The 23,045-nt window shown below is 36.1% G+C and overlaps 2 protein-coding genes across 2 annotated transcripts; both read right to left on the reverse strand.

Annotated features, from left to right (window-relative positions):
* Positions 1–4,457: 4,457 nt before the first annotated feature.
* On the reverse strand, positions 4,458–5,381 carry LOC100027183 (olfactory receptor 14C36-like). Its single transcript, XM_001377516.3, has one exon. It carries the CDS (start codon positions 5,379–5,381, stop codon positions 4,458–4,460), a length of 924 nt encoding a protein of 307 aa, XP_001377553.3.
* A 14,068-nt stretch (positions 5,382–19,449) lies between these two features.
* Positions 19,450–20,289, reverse strand: LOC100619434 (olfactory receptor 14C36-like). The gene has a single exon (XM_007492518.2). The coding sequence runs from the start codon at positions 20,287–20,289 to the stop codon at positions 19,450–19,452; it is 840 nt and encodes a 279-aa protein (XP_007492580.2).
* Positions 20,290–23,045: the final 2,756 nt, after the last annotated feature.

Raw genomic sequence — 23,045 nt, forward strand, 5'->3', positions numbered from 1 at the left:
AATTCAAGAGACATTAATTACTGTATATATGTGAAAATATATTTTTATGACTGTAAAAATCATCATCTCTGATTCCTTACAAGGAATCGAAGCCCCATTCACCCATTACTTAAAAGCTTCCAAATGAGAAATTCAAGGGTCTTGGGAAGTTGTTTGACTCATTAGCTCTGTTGGCACAAATAGCCAATGGCTCATGTATTAGGTCTGACTGACATAGAGATGAGAGAACTTGTGAAATGTTTTCAAATGTATTTTACTTTTTGGATCACATTTTTGCCTTCTCATAAAAAAGAGGGTTACTAAGGAAATCTACCAATAAAGTAAAGATATCTGACAGATTATATGACATTTTAAACCCTTCCTCCCCATTGTACCACTAAGAAGGAAGTATTATGTCTCAGAATGTTGGGTTTGTGTGGCCATTTAGGCTTATCTTTATTCATATCCATCACTTGATCTTAAAGCAAAATAATATTTTCTTACTTTAACATAACAGATTTTTAGCTACTTTTCTTGATTTTGATGATGACAAAAAGGGTTTCTATGAATATTTCAAATCTATGGTACCTTCATTTCTTTCATTGATCTCTTTGTTTATGAAATATCAAGAATCTAGCAATGTTACACATGATCTAATTATTTTTCCTGGAAATTCTAAAATAATTTTTAAATGATTGGTCACATTAGCATCTCCAACTAAGAATTTTCCTGCTTATATCTTTGATCACTAATTGATTGAGGAATAACTTTTCTTTTTAAAATTTGACTCAGATCTCTACATATCTGAGAAATGAGGCTTTTTTCAGAAACATTTGCTATCAAATTTTCCCTCAGGTTTCTATTTAATTTCTAATTTTGCTCACACTGGTTTTGTTTGAATGAAAACAGTTTAATGTAATGTAATCAAAATTGTCCATGTTACTTCTCATAATCTTCTCTATCTCTTGTTTATAGTTTTTCCCTTATACATAGATCTGACGGGTAAAGGATTTCTGGCTTCCTTAATTTGCTAATATCACACTTTATATCTAAATCATTACCCATTTTGACCTTATCTTGGTATACAGTATCAGATATACCTAATTCTTGCAATAAGGTTTTCCAGTTTTCCCAATAGTTATTTTGTCAAATAGTGAGTTTTTGCTCCAAAGCTTGGATCTGTGGGTTTATCAGTACTAGATTTCTATGATCATTTACTATTTTGTATTGTTTACCATCACTTTATTTCTTAGCCAGTACTATATTTTTTCAATAATTATTGCTCTATATAATTTGAGATCTGTTACAGCTAGTCGATCTTCCCTCTATAAAAGTTAAAATTAAATCTCAATAATACTATATTTTAAGAGATTCATTAATGAATATTAGAAATCAAAGAATAAAGAAGATACACAATAAAGGCGTCATGCCCATGGTTGGTTACCATTTTTTATTACACCCCACTCACCACCATCAATGCTGATTCTATGTCACAGAGAGGGAGCCTCCAAAGTCCACTCTCTTCATCCTCTGTCTACAGGAAGCATGTAATGACAGGTAGTCAGTGGGCTCTTGGGATATGTAGTTCTTTTTTAGGGTAACATTTTCAATCATACACTTCACACTGTTTCATTAATTCCTTTGATTTTCTTAATCTTTTGTCCTTCCAGATACATTTTTAAAGTTATCTTTTTCTACATGAAATAATTATTGGTAGCTGGATTATGAAATTGAATGAAGTTATTTTGGTATAATAATAATTTTATTACAATGGCTTTGCCAACATTTGAATAATGAAGGTTTTCCCAGTTGCTTAGATCTCACTTAATTTGTGTGAAAAGTGTTTTGTAGTTGTGTTCCTGAAATACGTAGATTTGTCATGGCAGGTAGAACCCCATGTCCTAGCCAGGAATTTTACTTGTCTAGAGTGATTTCCAATGAAATTTCTATTCTATTCCTGATGTGGACATTGTTGATAATGTTTTATGTTGATTTATTTTATATGTTGCAATTTGGCTAAAATCAATATTGAATGCAACTAAAGGTTTAGTTGATTTTCTTGACTTCTTTAAATATATCAACATATACTTTGCAAAGAGCAATAGTTTAGTTTCCTCATTGGCTATTCTAATTCCTTAAATTTCTTTTTATCTTATTGCTATAGTAAGCATTTCTAGGATAATATTGAATAATAGTGGGTTAATGGGTATCCTTGCTTCACCCCTAATCTTATTGAGAAGGCTTTTAGCTTATTAGATAATCAATACTTACAGCACAATAGTATTCAATCACCGTCATATGCCACAATTTGTTCAGCCATTTCCCAATCAAGGGACAGCCCTTTGTTTTCCAATATTTTATCACCACAAAGAACACTGTTAAGAATATTTTTATGCAAGTCTTTTTCCTAATTATCTCTTTGGGGTACAAACCCAGCAGAGGTGTGCCTGGATCAAAAATTAGGCAGTCTTTTCTGGCCCTTCATGTAAAATTCCAAATTGCATTCCAGAATTTCAGCCACTATTTCTTCTCTTTCCTTTTGGTTTTATTGACATATTTTTCTTAAACATTTGCATCTTCCGTTCCAAATCAAAGACCATAGTAGGATTTATCCTAAATACTTGCTTTGTCTTAATTTTTCCCTTTGAGTCTATTCCTTATTATCTTAACATTTATCCTTGATACTTTTTAAATTTTTTAAATTATTTTATTGGTCTTCAGAGCATTTAGATGTTTGAGATTATGAACTAGTTATATGGTCATATGAGGGAAGTGAAGATCTGCTACTCTCAGGTGCCAGAAAACCCCAGGAGGAAAAATTCAGTCATAGCAATAAAATTGAACATTTTCAGATTTGTTCATATAGGGAATAACCGGGGTTGGGAGGGCAAGAGAAATCAATTATTGCATCAGTCAGGCTATGCTACATGCAAAGACTATCAGACATTATTCATATGTATCTATTACAAGAGACTTTGAGAATCAGCATAGCTTCTATTATGATTGTCTATGAAATTTTTGGGCAAGATATGTTGCTTCTCAAGGAAACTCTTAAATCTTATATAGGTGATGCAGAATAGCACTTGTAAATGAAGTTACTGTTACTGAGAATCCCATGTATTAAAGCTACAGAGTCTTAAAACCAACTGCACAATGACTTCCTTTTTACCTATGATAAATTAATTACCGATATGGATTCATTAATAAAGACAATCTAACCTTGGTCAGAAGCATCCACTGGAAATCATGATCACTTATTTTTTAAAGTCCTCTGAGATGTGGTCTTAGGTTCTATTTGTATTACTTTCCATTGGCCATCTCATCTTTATTAATAATTGATCCTGTTACAGAAGAAAAATGTAAAGAACTTAATTTTTAAAATGCGGGTTTCTTTTGCTAGCAATGGAGAAGGGTCCTAATACATTGGTTTTTACTATTTGACTATTCACACTCTCCAACAAAATCAAAGGAATTGTAAGTGATCACTGGAGTTATATACAGTAGTATTTTTCCCCAATCCAGATGCAGGAGAGTGGTGAAGTCTGCTAATATTCTCTCTTCCTCTAAACATTTGCAGGGCTTCTAGTTTCCACTATTACCAGCACCATGATTCCATGATATATAACTCTTTACTCATAGTAAGATATGTTGACCTAAATTCAAGGATTCAACTGAGAAACATATTTGGTTTTGTGCCATTTATAGTCATCATTCTTGATGAATAAACTCCAACAAATAAGGACATTTTAGTGAAGAGAGAAAATAACCTCTCTGATCCATTTAATACCAATAGGAATTACTCGTTGTTTGATATAGTAAATTATAATGGTATTTTTAAACAGGAAGATATTTCTTTGGACTATCCTGCTCTTTCAATTAGCCAAGAACAGAGACCATGATGTTGTTACTCTTTCAGTCTTTCAGCTCACGATTACAAATGTCATTTTTAGATCACTCAATGGTGAAAAGACCTTGAAGCTGAATACAACCCATACCTCACTAATTTTCTCACTGAAATAGAGCCTGTATTTCTCCTTCCTATTGATCATTCCATCATTTTCTCTAAGTCCAAGGAACAATCAGATAGTTTTGATTTTTCCCTTTGATTTTAGTCTCATATTTTGGGCTAAAATTTGTGCCATGTGTCCCTAAAAAAATCACTGAGTCATTATTGACCTTATTCATATATCATAAGCATTGAAGGCCAAGGCTTTAGACTAAGAAAATGCATGACCTGGAAGTCTGAAATATGGTCCAAATGATAATAATTCTGCTAATATCGATGACAGTAAAGCCAATTTCAAAGGATTTTTAACAATTATGAATAGTCATTCATTTGTAACCACCAAAACACAAATAGTACACCACAAACCCACAAAAACACCAAAATATACTTCTTCATGTGAGTTTTTTCCTTAATGGACCAACTAGATTAAAAAACACTGAGAAAGATCTTCCATTTATGCTTCAATTCTCAATTAAAGGGTTCTCTTCATTAGTATTCTTATAGCACCTTTTATCTGCTTATTCCGTAGACTGTATATAATGGGGTTCAGAAAGGGTGGAATTACAGTATAAAATACAGAAAGAATTATATCCTTAAGAGACCCAGAATCTGAAGGTGGATGGAAATATACATAAGTGCCAGATATAATAAATAAAGAAACCACAGTGATGTGGGGGATGCAGGTCGAGAAGGCTTTTTTCTGGTCTTCTTTCACTGGAAATTTGAGCACGGTGGAAAATATACAAACATAAGATGCAATGATGAAGGCATAACAGCCAGCACCAACCACCACGTCAGAAACAATTAAGGATAAGTTATTGCTAAAAGTATCTGAGCAAGAGATCCTTAGCAGAGAGGGGATGTCACAGAAGAACTGATGGACCACATTGGAATGGCAGAAGGACAAGCGAAACGTGTAACCAGTGTGAAAAGCTGCATACACGAGGCCAGTCAACAAGCAGGTTATTGTCATCTGCAGGCAGACTCGGGGACTCATGATCACTGGGTAGTGGAGAGGGTGGCAGATGGCCACATAACGGTCACGAGCCATGACAGTGAGCAAAGTTAACTCTACATATACCATGAACATCACAAGGAAGACCTGAGCTGCACAGCCTGTAACTGAAATAATCCTGTTGTTCACCAGAGAGTTAAAAAATGCCTGAGGAACAGTTATTGAGAGGTAGCAGGCATCCAGCATGGACAGATTCCTCAGGAAAAAGTACATGGGGGTGTGGAGTCTCCTGTCAAAGGTGGTGATGATGACAATGAGGAGATTCCCCATCAGGCCTGCAGAGTAGATGAGAAACAGAAGGAAAGAATACAAGATCTGGAGCTCTCGGATGTCAGAAAACCCCATGAGCAGAAACTCAGTCGCAGTGGTATAATTGGACATTTTCAGACTTGTTCATCTAGGGACTGACCTATGAAGGACAAGGAGCAATCAGTCACTTCATCAATTAGCAGTTATTGAGGACATCCTTGAGATTTTGACAGTCAGCATGACCTGTGCTATGTTTTGGTTGTTTACCCTTGAACAAGTTAAATGACTTCTCAAGGAAAATCTCTAAGACTTATAGAGGAAATGCAGAAATGACCTGTTTAAGGAAGTTTCTATTCCTGAGAATTCAATCTATTAAACCTATAAGTAAAGTAATCTTATTAAGGACCTTATATTAATTTCCTCTTTTCTTATATTATATTGATTACTTATGAGTGAATGATCATTGCAGATAATTTGACCTGGGTCAGAAACCAACAATGAAAATCAGTCATTTTTATTTTTTTTTTATTCCTTCAGGAGTAGTCTTTGCCTCTCCCCATATTCCTTTCCTGACCATTTCATCTTCTTTTAATAGGTAAGAACATTATAGAAGAGAAAGTCAGAAACTTATTAAGACTTAGTTTCAAATCTTCTGGTGCTGATAGTGGAGAAGGGGATTAATCTTTTCCTTCTCCCACTGTCCTCTATAAATGCTCCCAATGATTGCAAGAAAAAATTAGAAGTAAACGGTTGTGATATATTCAATAGCATTTTCCTTTATCCAGGGGCAGGAGAATGATGAAGGCTGCTGTCCCATCCTGATATCTCTCTGCTCCTCTGAATACTCTCACTTCATCTAATTTGCACCATAGCTGATTATCAACTCTTCTAATCTTATCAGCTCAATTGTCCTCCATTAATAGCTATCAAATAATCAGCACAAGTGGATATCATGCCCAACTCAACCCTTGACTGGGTGGAATACTGTCCTCATCAAAGATTCAAGTTTAAACAATCATACTTTTCAGACAGTCCAACCTGATACTTCTGGGCCACTAATTCTCCAGTGTACCACTCTGAAAGGGAAGCAAGCTAGTTTTGACACAGAAGGAATGGTTGAGCGCTTATAGATATAGATATGAAAATACATTTATATATAGATGTCATTTATTAAAATTACAGCCCTAAACTATGTCCCACGTTCTTCCTCCTCTACCATACACTGAGGTGAGAGAAACAAAATCAATTATTGTTTGTATAGTCATGCAAAATATATTTCCATATTAGTTAGAAAAGATATAAATAGAGAGAGAAAGAGTGAAAGAGAGAAACAAGAAAGGAGATTGAGAGTGAAAGAGACAGGAAGGAAGGAAGGAAGGAAGGAAGGAAGGAAGGAAGGAAGGAAGGAAGGAAGGAAGGAAGGAAGGAAGGAAGGAAGGAAGGAAGGAAGGAAGGAAGGAAGGAAGGAAGGAAGGAAGGAAGGAAGGAAGGAAGGAAGGAAGAAGGAAAGAAGGAAGGAAGGAAGGAAGGAAGGAAGGAAGGAAGGAAGGAAGGAAGGAAGGAAGGAAGGAAGGAAGGAAGGAAGAAAAAGAGGAGGGAAAAGAAAAGAAATTATATCATTCAAACTCACTTTATCTTATTTTGGACACGGCTACAGGGTTCCATGCTGTTAAATTATCTAATTTTAGTTTCTCAGGAATTCTATTATTTAATTCCTCGGGCATGGCAAAGAATTCAAGAATTTCTCTAGCTGAGGCTGTATCAACAGACCAATATAAAAATTACATTGTACAATGGACCTCTTAATTCAGTTCTGCTTGTTTGGGAAGTAATCTTACCACTCACGATTATCCCTGTTTTTTTGTAGCTTTGGTTAAATAGCATATTTAATATGGTAGCCCCAGTGGACAAACTTCACCTTTGTAGAAATTCCCTGAGTTGCCTTTGGGACAATGTCCCTGATGTCCAGGAAAATTCAGAGAGCCAGAGATGATAGAACTGAGGCAATTATTTCTGGATTGGAAAGGGCATGTTGCCAAGTTAAGTCCTTTTAGAAGAACTGCGTTTGGAATTCTAGAGACATTAATTATTGTATATATGTGTAAATATATTTCATGACTCATGAAATCCTCATCTCCCTGAATCCTTCCAAAGACTAGAAGTCCCATTTACCCATTACTTAAAAGCTTACAAATGAGAAATCCAAGAGTCTTGGGCAGTTGTTTGACTCATTAGCTCTGCTGGCACAAATAGCTAATGGCTCATGTATTAGGTCTGACTGACATAGAGATGAGAGAACTTGTGAAATGTTTTCAAATGTATTTTACTTTTTGGATCACATTTTTGCCTTCTCACAAAAAAAGAAAATTATTGAAGGAAATCTACCAACAAAGTAAAGATATCTGACAGATTACATGACATTTTGAACCCACACCCCCCATTGTACCACTAAGAAGACAATGTTATGTCTCAGAATATTTGGTTAGTGTGGTCATTTAGCCTTATCTTTGTTCATATCCATCACTTGATCTTAAAGCAAAATAATATTTTCTTACATTAACATAACATCTCATTCAGCTACTTTTCTCAATTTTTATGATGACAAAAAGGGTTTCTATGAATATTTAAATCTATGGTACCTTCATTTCTGTTATTTGTTTTATGTACTTATTAAGAATCTAGCAATGTTGCACATAACCTAATTATTTTTCCTGGAAATTTTAAAATAATTTAGAAAAAGATTGGTTACATTAGAATCTTCAACTAAGATTTTTTAAAAACCCAGACTTTCCAGTATTAATTGTTATCATCTTTTATAAAACATAATATTTCATGTCCTGTTAATTATCCATATATGTATGTGTGATTCTGGGAAATTTGCTTTAACTCTCAGTAACCGAGGAAGATCTCTTAAGAGTGCAAATTGTAAGGAAGAAGCTGACTAGCATTAGTAGAAGGAATTTCCATAAATCAGCATTCTCTCACTCAATAAAATCAACGATGCATTCTATTACTATCCTTATCTCTGCTCTTGTAGAAGATCACAAAGGGTAGTTATTCTTAATAGAAGTGCTTCATCTACGCAGCTGTGATAAAAAATCACATTCAGTTTTTGGAGTCAGCCCAATTTACACTAGTCTATCCCATACATAGGCAAAAATAATGTCTTCAAATGCACTTGCTGATCTTGGAGTAGTCACAAATACTGAGACTTAATGCAGAATCATCTTTTATTTTCTTCAATGGGTGTCAGTGGATATGCCAGTTGGCTCTATAGGATGATATAGAAACTCTCAAAGGTTACAACCAAAGGCACATCAAACAATAAATTCATTTCTTTGACTCCATCAACATATTCCCCTTAACATGTAAAATACCTTTTATAGAAATTTTAAAAATCTCATTTTGTTCGAGAGAATCAAGCATTTGTTTCTAGTCAATCAATAATAAATATAAAGATAGTATCTTATGTATACTATTATTTTTCTTTTTAGTATATATGTTATACATACTGTATATATACTATTATACCTATTCAACAATTGTGCTATTTTAAATATGTAATTCACTGTGAAGCCCCATTTGGCATATCCTTTCTGTCACTTTCTAATATCTTTATTATGGATGCCCTGGAAGTTTGAGGGATAATTCCCATTAAATTGTAATATGCTTGACTTCGCTTACATATGAGTTCACAGTTAATGATATGACATAATGGATTTTGTTTAATAACAATACAATGAGAAGTTATATTCCTCATGACATTTTTTTCCTTTTTTTAATACTTACATAATAAATCTATCCATACTTTCAGAAAGACTGACTGTCTTTCTACTAACATCCTCTGTGTGCATGTACTATCCATCCCTAAAACAAATGTTGTATAACTCTTAGGCTTTATTGTTTCCAAAAAACAACAAATATTGGCCAAGACTATATATGTCAAATCTTGTGCCCCTAACTTCTTTCCACTTCACATGTGTGAATCTTAAAAATTATCAGACTCTACTTCAGAACACTTGGTTAAGACCATTCCCCATTTTAAACAATGAAGGGACTTAGTCAGGGATGTGAGAACTCTGCTCCACCCATACTTAAGCATACTTTAGGGGAAGATAAAGTAGTAAACTCTTTACTGAATAATGAAAAAGTATTTAACTCATACTTATAGTGAAGCAAAAGCCTTAAGCTAAGTCTATTTTTAGGAAGGTGCTAAGTACCTATGAAGATCAGGCAACTTGCAAACTAGCAAGGGTCAAGCTTAACAAAAGTGGTGTGAGGTTTTAGTCTACTCAGGTGTGAATTACTCAAAAGTTTAGTGTACTCAGGAGTGAATTAAGAATGGTCTGTCCTTTGGAAAACGTCTACTGTGATTGGTAGATGTGAGAACTTAGGGGAGGTGACATAGGAGAAAATTATCTTTAAAAGGAGCTGTCTGAACCAGTTCAGGAAAAGTTCAGAAGAATTCAGCCTTGGAAGCTGAAGTGGAGCTCAGGAGCTGAACAGGTGGGTCTCTCTGAACACTAGAATCTTGCTTGGACAAATCTTGTGGTGAGTGGATTAAAGACTGACTGATCTCTCTTAAGGCTTAAAAGCCTAGGCTGGCCTAGGCTGGCCTAGCCCTTTTTCCCATTATTTCCTCTTACTCTCTCTCTCCCTTTCATTAATTCCTTAATTTTTATTAGTTAAAATCTCTATAAAACTGAGCTGACTTGGGTATATTTCATATTTGGGAATTTTGTCTAGAGACGACTTTATTTTTAATATAAAATCAAGACACTGTCTTGAAACCATATTTTTGTGGTCACAGTTTAAGGCAACCACTCTTTTATCTGTAACAGTTTATGGCAATCACTACTTTAATTATCACAAATGAGACAATTTAGTGCTAAAAGAGACTAAGTATTTTATACAAAGTAAAAGAAGTAAATCAAAGATATAAAGCATTATTTTTTAAATGGAGGGTTTAATATGTAGAAGAAGGTGAAAAGGACTTTGTTTTCATTGAAAAAACCTTTCTAACATATATTTACAGAAAGACATATTAGATGAGATGTGATCAACATAAGGCAGAAAAGCAAGTACAGAATTGATATAAAAAGCTTAAATGAGTTTGCAAAGGATGTAAGATGACCCTCAATTTGCATGGGAAGAATTTAGTGGTTTGCTGGGACAAAGAAAAATATATTGTTGATTAAGAAAGGAAAATGTCAGTGTGAAGAAAACGTTTCAAGTATTCAGAATGTAATTTTGTTCCATGATGAGAATGAAAAGTAGCAGGTCATTGTACTCTCTTAGCTTGTTTGGGGGTAACTACTTAAAATACTTAAAGTGATAAAACTAAAAGCAATGGAGAAGTCATAAGACCACATGGCAACTGAGGGAAGTTAATTCCACAGGACAAATTTAGTGAGTTATTACCTTTTAAGTAAAAAGCAATTCACTTAAGGTCTGTAGAGCTTGATTTAAGTCAATGATAATAGAGAAAACTGAGGCTGAAGCTGGTGTGATAAAGAGATTAAAATGGTATCAAGAAGAAGATTCTGAATGGGTTCTAGGTACAAAAAGCAGATTTGTTGGAGCTGTTTGAAGAAAACAGAAGTAGAATAATCAGATGAGAGGTCCACTTTGGCATCTATTTCCTTTTTGAATGAATAAAGATTAGATATCCAACTTGTTCCTCTCATTTCCACCTAGAGTTCAAGAAAAGTGAAACCTCTCACAGACACATTTCTTCTTTACTGAACTCTCTGATTTGAATGAGAAAAAAAATAAGACAGGGAAAAATAGTTATTGGTCTGTTATCTAGGAAGAAATAATGTGATTAAGCTGATTAAGAGCCAAATCTTTGTGAGTGATGACATGGTTTGGCTTGGTTCTATAAGGATAAGTGATAAGGAACACAGGAAAATGGAATATTTGTCTCTATGAGGGAAAGAGGAGAATTTAGCCACAAACACTGGGAAAAGATTCTAGAAGGAGAAGATATTGCAGGGGAGGATCTTGGGAGCTAGCTGAGATGAACTGTCATTATACAACTGCCCTTTCCCTGAGCTGGAAGAGATAAAACCTGCTCCATGAGGTCCTGGACCCTGACTAGTTTTGTGGAGAAACTAGGAGGGTTGGAGTTTGGGGTATAGTTAGGAGGTGATCTGAGTTTCCTGCAGTGCTGTGGACAATTTGGCTGTGATAATTTGACTAAGGTAAATCAAAGGGTTTAATATTTGGGATTTGAGGTTTTTACCTAAGAAGCCAACCCCAGGCTTGGGATAGGACTCAGTCCAATTTTGAGTCCATTCTCACTAGCCCTTTTAGAGACAATTAAGGATAGTGATTTACAATCCATGATACTTAGTCTAGAGAGTAGTCAGATAGATTTTGGGGTTTAGAAAGATCAGGGAGCTGGTAAGAAGAGTTTAAGAAGACCAGAAGGGCATCCTCATGAGAGTAGCATAGGAAGTGGGTAGAGATTGAGCTTTATATAGATAGGGACCCTTTAGATCTTGCCTATCACTTTCCTAACCTTAATAAGCAAAATAAACTTGTTTTTATTCATATAGTCTTAAGGGTTTTGTGCTTCACTGGCCCTGGGAAAGTCCCTAAGTGAATTTTTCTAATCCATCTAGGTCCTTCCCTACAAAAATATCTCTTCATGGAGATACATTTCTTTTTCAGTTCCTTGTTCAGAGAATCAGCTTGAGCTATTTTATTATGAGTACCTTTTGCTACAGATTCTCTTTGTGCTTGAATTCATGAATTTTTGAATACATGAATGCATAAATTCTTACCAGGCCCACCATTTTGAGAAAGGGCTCAGGCTGCTCACACTTCATTCTCCTCTCAGCTCTTATTGTAAAAGATATTTTAGAGTTGTGACCTACACTAAATTAATTTGGTCACCAAGGAAATCCCATATAAAATACCTAAGTCATCTGGAAATTTATGGTGATTTTAATTAATATAGAAGAAAGAAATTAAGAGAGAGAGAGAGAGAGAGAGAGAGAGAGAGAGAGAGAGAGAGAGAGAGAGAGAGAGAGAGGAAAAGAGTTAATTTAAACTGCTCCAGCTCAGGGTGAGCCAGGTAGGAGTTCAAGGCCTTGGCCAAGGAGGCCTCCCCTGAGAGCCAAAGGAAAAGGTAGTCAGTCTTATCATCCACCACTTGACCATCTCAAGGAAGCCATCTAAGGGAGCTCCTCCAGGCTCGAGGTCCAGGATCAAACTGGTGCCCAGGCCTGCTCACAGGAAGTGACCAGCCAGATCCACCTCTCTGGGGAAAGAGACTGAAGAGAGGAAGTGACGCGTCCTATAGATGGTTTTACATAACTCTCCTGCTTTTCATCTGTACCAAAGGTAACTTAAGCTTGACTTAGGACAGCCCAGGCATCTGCCAGCTATTTCTGCACATGTCTGTTGAAGGCCATCCTTCTAAATACTTAATCCTTAAGTATGGGTATAGACATTCCTGATTTTGTTAGACTAAGTATCTTCATTGTTACAATCAGGAGATAGCTAAATCCAATCTTCACATTATGACTTTCAGACTATGACGGTGCCTACACTGCTGTCCCATCACAGAACCTCCAGCAGCACTTAGGACCTGCCTATCCTCAATTATCTCTTCTTCCCTGTGGACTTCTCACCTCAAAATATCATTGCATAAAGGAAGGCCCCCATGTCCCATTAATGAGTTCTTCCCTTTGGAAAGGATCTCAAGTAGGATTAGCTTCCTTCCCTTCCTGCTTCTGCTTCTGACCCTCCAGACTTTGAGCACACCATCTGAATGAATACCTTACTTCCCTCTTCCATTTTTTTGTTTGCATTTCTGAATGAGTTGTCCCTGGTATTTAGTACAGTGCCTACTGCATAGAAATCCTTAATATGTGTTTATTGCCTTGCTACAATTCAAAGATGTAGGAAATATACTGTGAAGAATAGATGAATGGTATCAATAAGAGAAAACTCCAGCAGGAGTCGTTAATAGTCAGACATAGCTCAGAAATTACTAAACAAGAACTCCAAAACTGCAACACTCTGTAGGAGTATGACCTCATTTCATTCCCACAATATAAAACTAGAAAATGAGTAAAGGGTAGAAAAGTGGCCTTTGTCATAAAGATATTTACCATAAATAAGGAAGCTCCTGCTTCCCGAGCATTGCCAGAGCAGCCTTCATGTTCTGGTTCCTCAGGCTTTAGATGGCATGGATTAGTGTGGGGGACACCGCAACTTAGAACTCAAACACCAACAGGCCAAGTGCAGGAGTGTCAGATGTAAGTTTTATATGAGCTCCAAAAGCAGTAGTGAAAAAATACAGTAGTCACAATGAGGTGGGGCATGTAGGTGAGGAATGCTTTGGAACCTTCCTTCTGTGGATGGCAAAAAATATGTAAACAATATAGATAAGAGATAACAATATAAAAAAATGGCTGAGACCCCAAATAGTAGCTATATCAGTGGATCCAATTTCAGCAAAATATGACTGAGAACAGGAGGTTTTAATCAAATACAACCAGAAAATTGGTTAAGCACTCGGGTTTTCTAAAAAGGTACAGAGAAATTGCTGACTGTGTGCATAATGCCTGAAAGGCTTCTACTTAGCCAAGAAAGAGTTGTATGAGAAGGAAAGAAAAGAAAGAAAAAAAAAGAAAAGAAAGGAAAGAAAGAAAGAGAAAGAAAGAAAGAAAGAAAGAGAAAGAAAGAAAGAAAGAAAGAAAGAAAGAAAGAAAGAAAGAAAGAAAGAAAGAAAGAAAGAAAGAAAGAAAGAAAGAAAGAAAGAAAGAAAGAAAGAAAGAAAGAAAGAAAGAAAGAAAGAAAGAAAGAAAGAAAGAAAGAAAGAAAGAAAGAAAGAAAGAAAGAAAGAAAGAAAGAAAGAAAGAAAGAAAGAAAGAGAGAGAGAGAGAGAGAGAAAGAGAGAGAGAAAGAAAGAGAGAGAGAAAGAGAGAGAGAAAGAAAGAAAGAGAGAGAGAGGGAGGGAGGGAGGGAGGGAGGAAGGAAGGAAGGAAGGAAGGAAGGAAGGAAGGAAGGAAGGAAGGAAGGAAGGAAGGAAGGAAGGAAGGAAGGAAGGAAGGAAGGAAGGAAGGAAGGAAAGGAGGAAGGAAGGAAGGAAGGAAGGAAGGAAGGAAGGAAGGAAGGAAGGAAGGAAGGAAGGAAGGAAGGAAGGAAGGAAGGAAGGAAGGAAGGAAGGAAGGAAGGAAGGAAGGAAGGAAGGAAGGAAGGAAGGAAGGAAGGAAGGAAGGAAATTATATCATTCAAACTTACTGGATGTTAATTTGGACATGACTACAGGGCTCCATGCTGTTAACTCATCTAACTTGATTTTGTCAGAAATGACATTATTGAATTCCTCTGGCATGGTAAAGAACTCAAGAATTTCTCTACCTGAGGATGCATCAGCAGACCATTATAAAAAATACATTGTTCTGTGGACCTCATAATTCTATTCAGCTGGTTTGGGAAGTAATCCTCTCACTTGCAATCATCCCTATTATATTTGTAGTTCCCATTAAATAACAAGTTTAATGTAGTAGCCCCAATAGACATACTTTACCTTTGTAGAAATTCCCTGATTTGCCTTTGGGACAGAGTCCCAGATGTCCAGGAAAATTCAGAGCCAGAGATGATAGCACTGAGGCAATTATTTCTGGATGGAAGGACATTTGCTGAATTAAGTCCTTTTTGTAGAACTGGGTTTGGAATTCAAGAGACATTAATTACTGTATATATGTGTAAATATATTTCATGACTGAGGAAATCATCATCTCTGATTCCTTACAAGGAAGAGGAGTCCCATTCACCCATTATTTAAAAGCTTCCAAATGAGAAATTCAAGGATCTTGGACAGTTGTTTGACTCATTAGCTCTGCTGGCACAAATGCATAATGGCTCAGGTCTGACTGACATAGAGATGAGAGAACTTGTGAAATGTTTGCAAGTGTATTTTACTTTTTTACCACATTTTTGCCTTCTCATAAAAAAGAGGGTTACTAAGGAAATCTACCAATAAAGTAAAGATATATGACAGATTATATGACATTTTAACCCCTTCCTCCCCATTGTACCAGAAGAAGGAATTGTTATTTCTCAGAATATTTACTTTGTGTGTTCATTTTGGCTTGTCTTTATTCATATCCATCACTTGATCTTAAAGCAAAATAATATTTTCTTATATTAACATAACAGATTTTCAGTTACTTTTCTTGATTTTGATGATGACAAAAAGGGTTCCTATGAATATTTCAAATCTATGGTACCTTCATTTTTTTGATTGATCTTTTTGTTTATGTACGTATTAAGAATCTAGCAATGTTACACATAACCTAATTATTTTTTCCTGGAAATTCTAAAATAATTTAAAAAAAGATTGGTTACATTAGCATCTCCATCTAAGATTTTTTAAAAGCACAGACTTGCCAGAATTAATTGTGATCATCTTTTATAAAACTTAACATTTCATATCTTGTTAATTAACTATAAGATTTGTGTGATTCTGGGAAATTTCTAAATTTTAAATCTCTTATAATCAGAGAGATGCAAATCAAAACAACTCTGAGGTATCACCTCACACCTAGCAGATTGGCTAACATGACAGCTATGGAAAGTAATGAATGCTGGAGGGGATGTGGCAAAGTGGGGACATTAATTCATTGCTGGTGGAGTGGTGAACTGATCCAGCCATTCTGAAGGGCAATCTGGAACTATGCCCAAAGGGCGACAAAAGACTGTCTGCCCTTTGATCCAGCCATAGCACTGCTGGGTTTGTACCCCAAAGAGATAATAAGGAAAAAACCTTGTACAAGAATATTCATAGCTGCAGTCTTTGTGGTGGCCAAAAATTGGAAAACGAGGGGATGCCCATCAATTGGGAAATGGCTGAACAAACTGTGGTATATGTTGGTGATGGAATACTATTGTGCTAAAAGGAATAATAAAGTGGAGGAATTCCATGGGGACTGGAACAACCTCCAGGAAGTGATTCAGAGTGAGAGGAGCAGAACCAGGAGAACATTGTACACAGAGACTGATAACACTGTGGTACAATCGAAGGTGATGGACTTCTCCATTAGGGTCAATGCAGTAATCCTGAACAACTTGAAGAAATCTATGAGAAAAACCACTATCCACATTCCAGGAAACACTGTGGGAGTAAAAACACGGAAGAAAAACAACTGCTTGAATACATGGATTGAAGGATATGGTTGGGGATGAAGACTCTAAATGATCATCCTAGTACGAACATCAACAATATGGAAATAGGTTCTGATCAAGGACACAAGTAATACTCAATGAAATTGCACTTTGGCTGTGGGGTCAGTGGAGGTGAGGAAGGGAAATAATGTGATTATTGTAACCAAGTAATAATGTTCTAAATTGACTGAATAAACTAATTCAAATAAAAAATATATAAACACATGAAAAAATAAAAATAAAATAGACAGCTATTTCTTTGTATTTGTTATTAATGAGTCATCCTAATAATGTAAGTTTAAAAGGTTTTTCCAGGAATAGTTTCCCAATTACATATAAGAACAATATACTACTTGCTTTTTTATTTTACTTTTTTAAACCCTTACCTTCTGTCTTGGAGTCAATACTGTGTATTGACTCCAAGGCAGAAGACTGGTAAGGGCTAGGCAATGGGGGTCAAGTGACTTGCCCAGGGTCACACAGCTGGGAAGTGTCTGAGGTCAAATTTGAACTCAGGACCCCCTGTCTCTAAGTCTGGCTCTCAATCCACTGAGCAACCCAGCTGCACCTTATTACTTTCTTTTTTAAAACATTTTCAGTTCTAAATTCACTCTCTACTTACCCACCTTCTCCTCATTTCATAAAAATGACAAGCAATTTGTTAGAAGCTGTACCTATACTTATGTGATTGTACAAAACATTTATTTCCGTATTATTGATTTTCAGACTTGTTCTTCTAGGGAATAACCCGGGGTGGGGGCCAAGCAGAAATCAATTGTTGTATCAATCAGACTATGCTCCATGCAAAGACTAAAAGACGTTATTCATATGTATCTTTATTACATGAGACTTTGAAAGGCAGCATAGCTTCTATTATGACTGTCTAGGAAATTCTTGGGCAAGTCATGTTGCTTCTCAAGGAAACTCTCTAGATCTTCAATAGCTCATGCAGAACAGCACTTGTAAAGGAAGTTACTGTTACTGAGAATCCCATGTATTAAAGCTCTAGATTCTTAAAACAATAATTAATATTACCTACTGCATGACTTCCTTTTTACTTATAATAAATTAATTACCTACATGGATACATTAATACAGACAATCTACCCTTGGTCAGAAGCATCCACTGGAAATCATGATCACCTATTTTTTTAAGTCCTCTGAGATGTGGTCTTAGGTTCTATTTGTAATACTTTCCATTGGCCATCCCATCTTTATTAATAATTGATAATGGAATGGAAGAAAAATTTAAAGAACTTAATTTCAAATATGCTGGTTTCTTTTGCTAGCAATTGAGAAGGGTTCTAATATATTGCTTTTTAATATTTGACTGTACACCCTCTTGACAGAATCAAAGAAATTGTAAGTGATCCCTGGAGTTATGTACAGTAGTATTTTTCCGCAATCCAGATGCAGGACGATGGTGAAATCTGCTCAATTGGCCTAATATTCTCTCTTCCTCTAAACATTTGCAGGTCTTCTAGTTTTAACTATAACCAGCACCATGATTCCATGGTAGATAATTCTTCATTTAGAGTAAAACATGTTGACCTAAATACAAGGATTCAACTGAGAATCATATTTGATTTTATGCCATTTATAGCCATTCTTTTTAATGAATAAACTTCAAAAAATAAGGGCATTTTAGTGAATTTAGAGAATTTAGAGAAAATAATTTCTCTGATCCATCTAATACCAGGAGGAATTACTCATTTGTGTGATATGGTAAATTATAATGGTATTTTTAAACAGGAAGTCATTTATTTGGACTATTCTGCTCTTTCAATTAGCCAAGAACAGAGCTCTTGATGTCATTCTTTCAGTCTTTCCTCTCATGATTACAAATATCATCTTTAGATCACTGGATGGTGAAAAGCCATTGGACCTTGAAGGTCAATACAAACCATACCTGACTAATTTTTTCACTGAAATAGATCCTGCATTTCTGATTTCTGTTGATCATTCCATCATTTTCTCTAAGTCCAAGGAACAATCAGAGAGCTTTGATATTTCCCTTTGATTTTATTTTGATATTTTGGGCTCAAATTTGTGCCATATGTCTCTAAAAATTCACTGAATCATTATTGACCTTATTTATATATCATAAGCAGTGCAGGCCAAGGCTTTAGAATAAACAATTACATTACCTGGAACTCACAAATATTCTCTAAATGATAATAATTCTGCTGATATCAATAAGAATAAAGTCAATTTTAAAGGATTTTTAACAATTTTGAATAGGCATTCATTTGTAACCACCAACACGCAAATAGCAAACCACAAACACACAAAAACATGAAAAAATACATCTTGATGTGAGTTTTTGCCTTAATGGATCAAATAGGTTAAAAAGCACTGAGAAAGATCTACCATTTAGGCTTTATTTCTTAATAAATATGGTTCTCTTCATTAATATTCACATAGCATCTTTTATCTGCTTATTCTTCAGACTGGAGTTTATGGGGTGCTCAGGGAGGAGTAGTATCTTTGGTAAGGATGGCTTGTCGTGCCCTCCTAGGGCAGCTCTCCAGCCTCTGACCCTCACCTGACACCCAGCTCTCTCTTGCGGCTCCCAGTAGCTGCTAGCATGCGGCAGCGGCGGCAGCCACACTCCAGACAACGGCTTCGACAGGCTGGCTAAACCTTGTGAGGGTAGCCATCGGGTCGTTGACCCCTGGTGAACCAGGGCTTTGCTCACCCAGCATGTGAAGACTGCTTCGGCGGAACAGATGGAAGAAAACAATAAGAAGGTTCAACAGCTGAGATGGCGACGCAGCAAGGCACTGTGGAGTGCTCAGGGCGTGATGGAGCACAAAGGACAACACGGCCATCCAATGCAGCTGAGGAAGTCTCCAGGTGTAACGACTTTTCGTGCCAATGGACCCAGGCTTCCAGCGCCAGAGAGTGGGACTGTCTCTGTGCATTGACTTTTCCACTTAAATCTCCTTCACGCACAAGTGTCTTTATGATTTATACACAAAGACAATCATCATTCTTGGCTTTCGAGAGACTAATACTACCTCAGACTGCATATAATGGGGTTCAGAAAGGGTGGTATTATAGTATAAAATACAGAAGAAATTATATGCTCAAAAGACCCAGAATCTGAAGGTGGTTGGAAGTATACATAAGCTCCTGAAATAACAAATAAAGAAACCACACTGATGTGGGGGATGCAGGTCGAGAAGGCTTTTTTCTGGTCTTCTTTTACAGGAAACTTGAGCACGGTGGAAAATATACGAACGTAAGATGCAGTGATGAAGGTATAACAGCCAGTACCAACCACCAGTACAGAAACAAATAGGGATAACTTATTGCTAAAAGTGTCTGAGCAAGAGATCCTTAGGAGAGAGGGGATGTCACAGAAGAATTGATGGACCACATTGGAATGGCAGAAGGACAAGCGAAACATGTAGCCAGTGTGAAAAGCTGCATACACAAGGCCAGTCAACAAGCAGGTTAAGGTCATCTGCATGCAGACTCGGGGACTCATGATCACTGGGTAGTGGAGAGGGTGGCAGATGGCCACATAACGGTCACGAGCCATGACAGTGAGCAAAGCAAACTCTACATATCCCATGAAAACCATTAGGAATACCTGAGCTGCACAGCCTGTAACTGAAATAATCCTGTTGTTCACCAGAGAGTTAACAGAAGCCTGAGGAGCAGTTATTGAGAGGTAGCAGGCATCCACCATGGACAGATTCCTCAGGAAAAAGTACATGGGGGTGTGGAGTCTCCTGTCAAAGGTGGTGATCATGACAATGAGGAGATTCCCCATCAGGCCTGCACAGTAGATGAGAAACAGAAGGAAAGAATACAAAATCTGGAGCTCTCGGATGTCAGAAAATCCCATGAGCAGAAACTCAGCCACAACAGTATAATTGGATATTTTCAGACTTGTTCATCTAGGAGGTAACCTAGGTAGGACAAGGAGCAATCAGTCACTCCATCGATCAGCAGTTATTAAGGACATTCTTGAGATTTTGACAGTCAGCATGACCTGTGCTCTGTTTTGGTTGTTTAACCTTGAGCAAGTTAAATCACTTCTCAAGGAAAATCTCTAAGTCTGATAGAGGTGATGCAGACCTGAACTGGTAAAGGAAGTTTCTATTCCTGAGAATCCAATCTAATAAACCTATAAGCAAAGTAATCTTACTGAGGACCTTATATTGGTTTCCTTTTTTCTTATATGGTATTGATTACTTATGAGTAAATAATCATAGCAGATTATTTTACCTGGGCCAGAAACCAACAATGAAAATAAGTCAATTTTTTTTATTTATTTAATTCTTCAGGAGTAGTCTTTGCCTCTCCCCATGTTCTTTTCCTGACCATTTCATCTTTTTTTTTAATAAATAAGAAGAATACAGAAAATAAAGTCAGAAACTTATTAAGGCTTAGTTTCAAATAATCGAGACTAAATCTTTTCCTCCTCCCACTGTCCTCTATAAATGCTCCCAATGATTGGTGGAAAAAATTAGAAGTAAACGGTTGTGATATATTCAATAGCATTTTCCTTTATCCAGGGGCAGGAGGATGATGAAGGCTGCTGTCCCATTCTGATATCTCTCTGCTCCTCTGAATACTTTCACTTCATCTAATTTGCACCATAGCTGATCATCAGCTCTTCTAATCTTGGCAGCTCAATTGTCTTCCATTAACAGCCATCAGGTAACCAGCATGAGTGGATATCATGCCCAGCTAGACACTTGCTTGGGGGAAACTGTCCTAGAACCCCATTCCTCAATCTCAAACAAACATAAATGACTCTTTCAATTTTAAACAATCAGACTTTTCAGACAGTCTAACCTGATACTTCTTGGCCACTAATTCTCCAGTGTACCACTATGAAAGGGAAGCAAGCTGGTTTTGAGAAAGGAAGGATAGTTGAACACTTATACATACAGGTACGACAATACAGGTACAACAATACATTTAGATATAGATATTTTTTTAAATGACAGCTCTAAACTTTGTCCCACTTTTTTCCTCCTCTGCCATCTACTGAGGTGACAGAAACATAATCAATTATTGTATGTATATTCATGCAAAACATATTCCCATATTAGTTAGAAGAGATATAAATAGAAAAAGAAAGAGTGAATGAGTGAAAAAGAGAAAGAAAGAAAGAGAGAGAGAGAGAGAGAGAGAGAGAGAGAGAGAGAGAGAGAGAGAGAGAACAAGAGATGGAGGGAGGAATGAAGGAAGGAATAAAGGAAAGGAGAAAAGAAGGAAAAGAGGGGGGAAGAAATTATATCATTCAAACTCACTGTATCTTAATTTGGACAAGGCTACAGGACTCCATGCTGTTAACTTATCTAATTTGAGTTTCTCAGAAATGCTATTATTATTGAATTCCTCTGGCATGGCAACAAAGTCAAGAATTTTTCTAGGTGAAGCTGCATCAGCAGACCATTATAAAAATTAGATTGTTCTATAGACCTCATAATTCCGTTCTGCTTGTTTGGGAAGCAATCCTCCCATTCACAATTATCCCTGATTTTGTGGCTTTTGTTAAATAGCACATTTAATGTGGTAGCTCCAGTGGACAAATTTCACTTGGTAGAAATTCCCTGAGTTGCCTTTGGGGCAGAGTCCCTGATGTCCAGGACAATTCAGAGAGCCAGAGATGATAGCCCTGAGGCAATTATTTCTGGATTGGGAAGGACATGTTGCCAAGTTAAGTCCTTTTAGAAGAACTGTGTTTGGAATTCTAGAGACATTAATTATTGTATATATGTGTAAATATATTTCATGACTGAGGACATCATTATCTCTCTGACTCCTTCCAAAGAATAGAAGCCCCCCACACACATAATTTAAAAGCTTCCAAATGAGAAATTCCAATATCTTGGGCAGTTGTTTGTCTCATTAGCTCTACTGGACCAAATACACATGGCTCAAGTGTTAGGTCTCACTGACATAGAGGTGAGATAAGTTGCTGTAAAATGTTTTCAAGTATATTTTACTTTTGCATCACATTTTTACCTTCTCAAAAAGAAAAGATTACTAAGGAAATATACCAATAAGAATATCTGACCGATTATATGACATTTTAAACCCACAGTCCTAATTTTACTATTAAGAAGAAAATTTTATGACCCAAAATTTTTGGTTAGTGTGGTCATTTAGGCTTATCCTTGTTTATATCCATCACTTGATATTAAAGCAAAATAATATTTTCTTACTTTAACATAACAGCTTTTCAGCTACTTTTCTCCATTTTGATGATGACAAAAAAGTTTTCTATGAATATTTTAAATCTATTGTGCCTTCATTTCTGTAATTGATCTCTTTGTTGTATGTACCTATTAAGAATATAGCAATGTTACACATAATCTAATTCTTTTTCCTGGAAATTCTAAAATAATTTAGAAAAAGATTGATTACATAAGGATCTCCAAATAAGATTTTTTAAAAACCCAGATTTTCCAGTATTAACTGTTATCATCTTTTCTGAAACATAACATTTCATGTCTTCTTAATTATCCATATGGTATACATGATTCCTTAAATGAGATGACAGACCAGCAGCATGCAATAACATCAAACTCTAATATACCTAAAGATATTCCACGGGGTGTATGGGCTAATCAGTAACACTAGTCA

Source organism: Monodelphis domestica, chromosome 4 (assembly GCF_027887165.1).
Source record: "Monodelphis domestica isolate mMonDom1 chromosome 4, mMonDom1.pri, whole genome shotgun sequence".
NCBI classification, from domain to species: Eukaryota; Metazoa; Chordata; class Mammalia; order Didelphimorphia; family Didelphidae; genus Monodelphis; species Monodelphis domestica.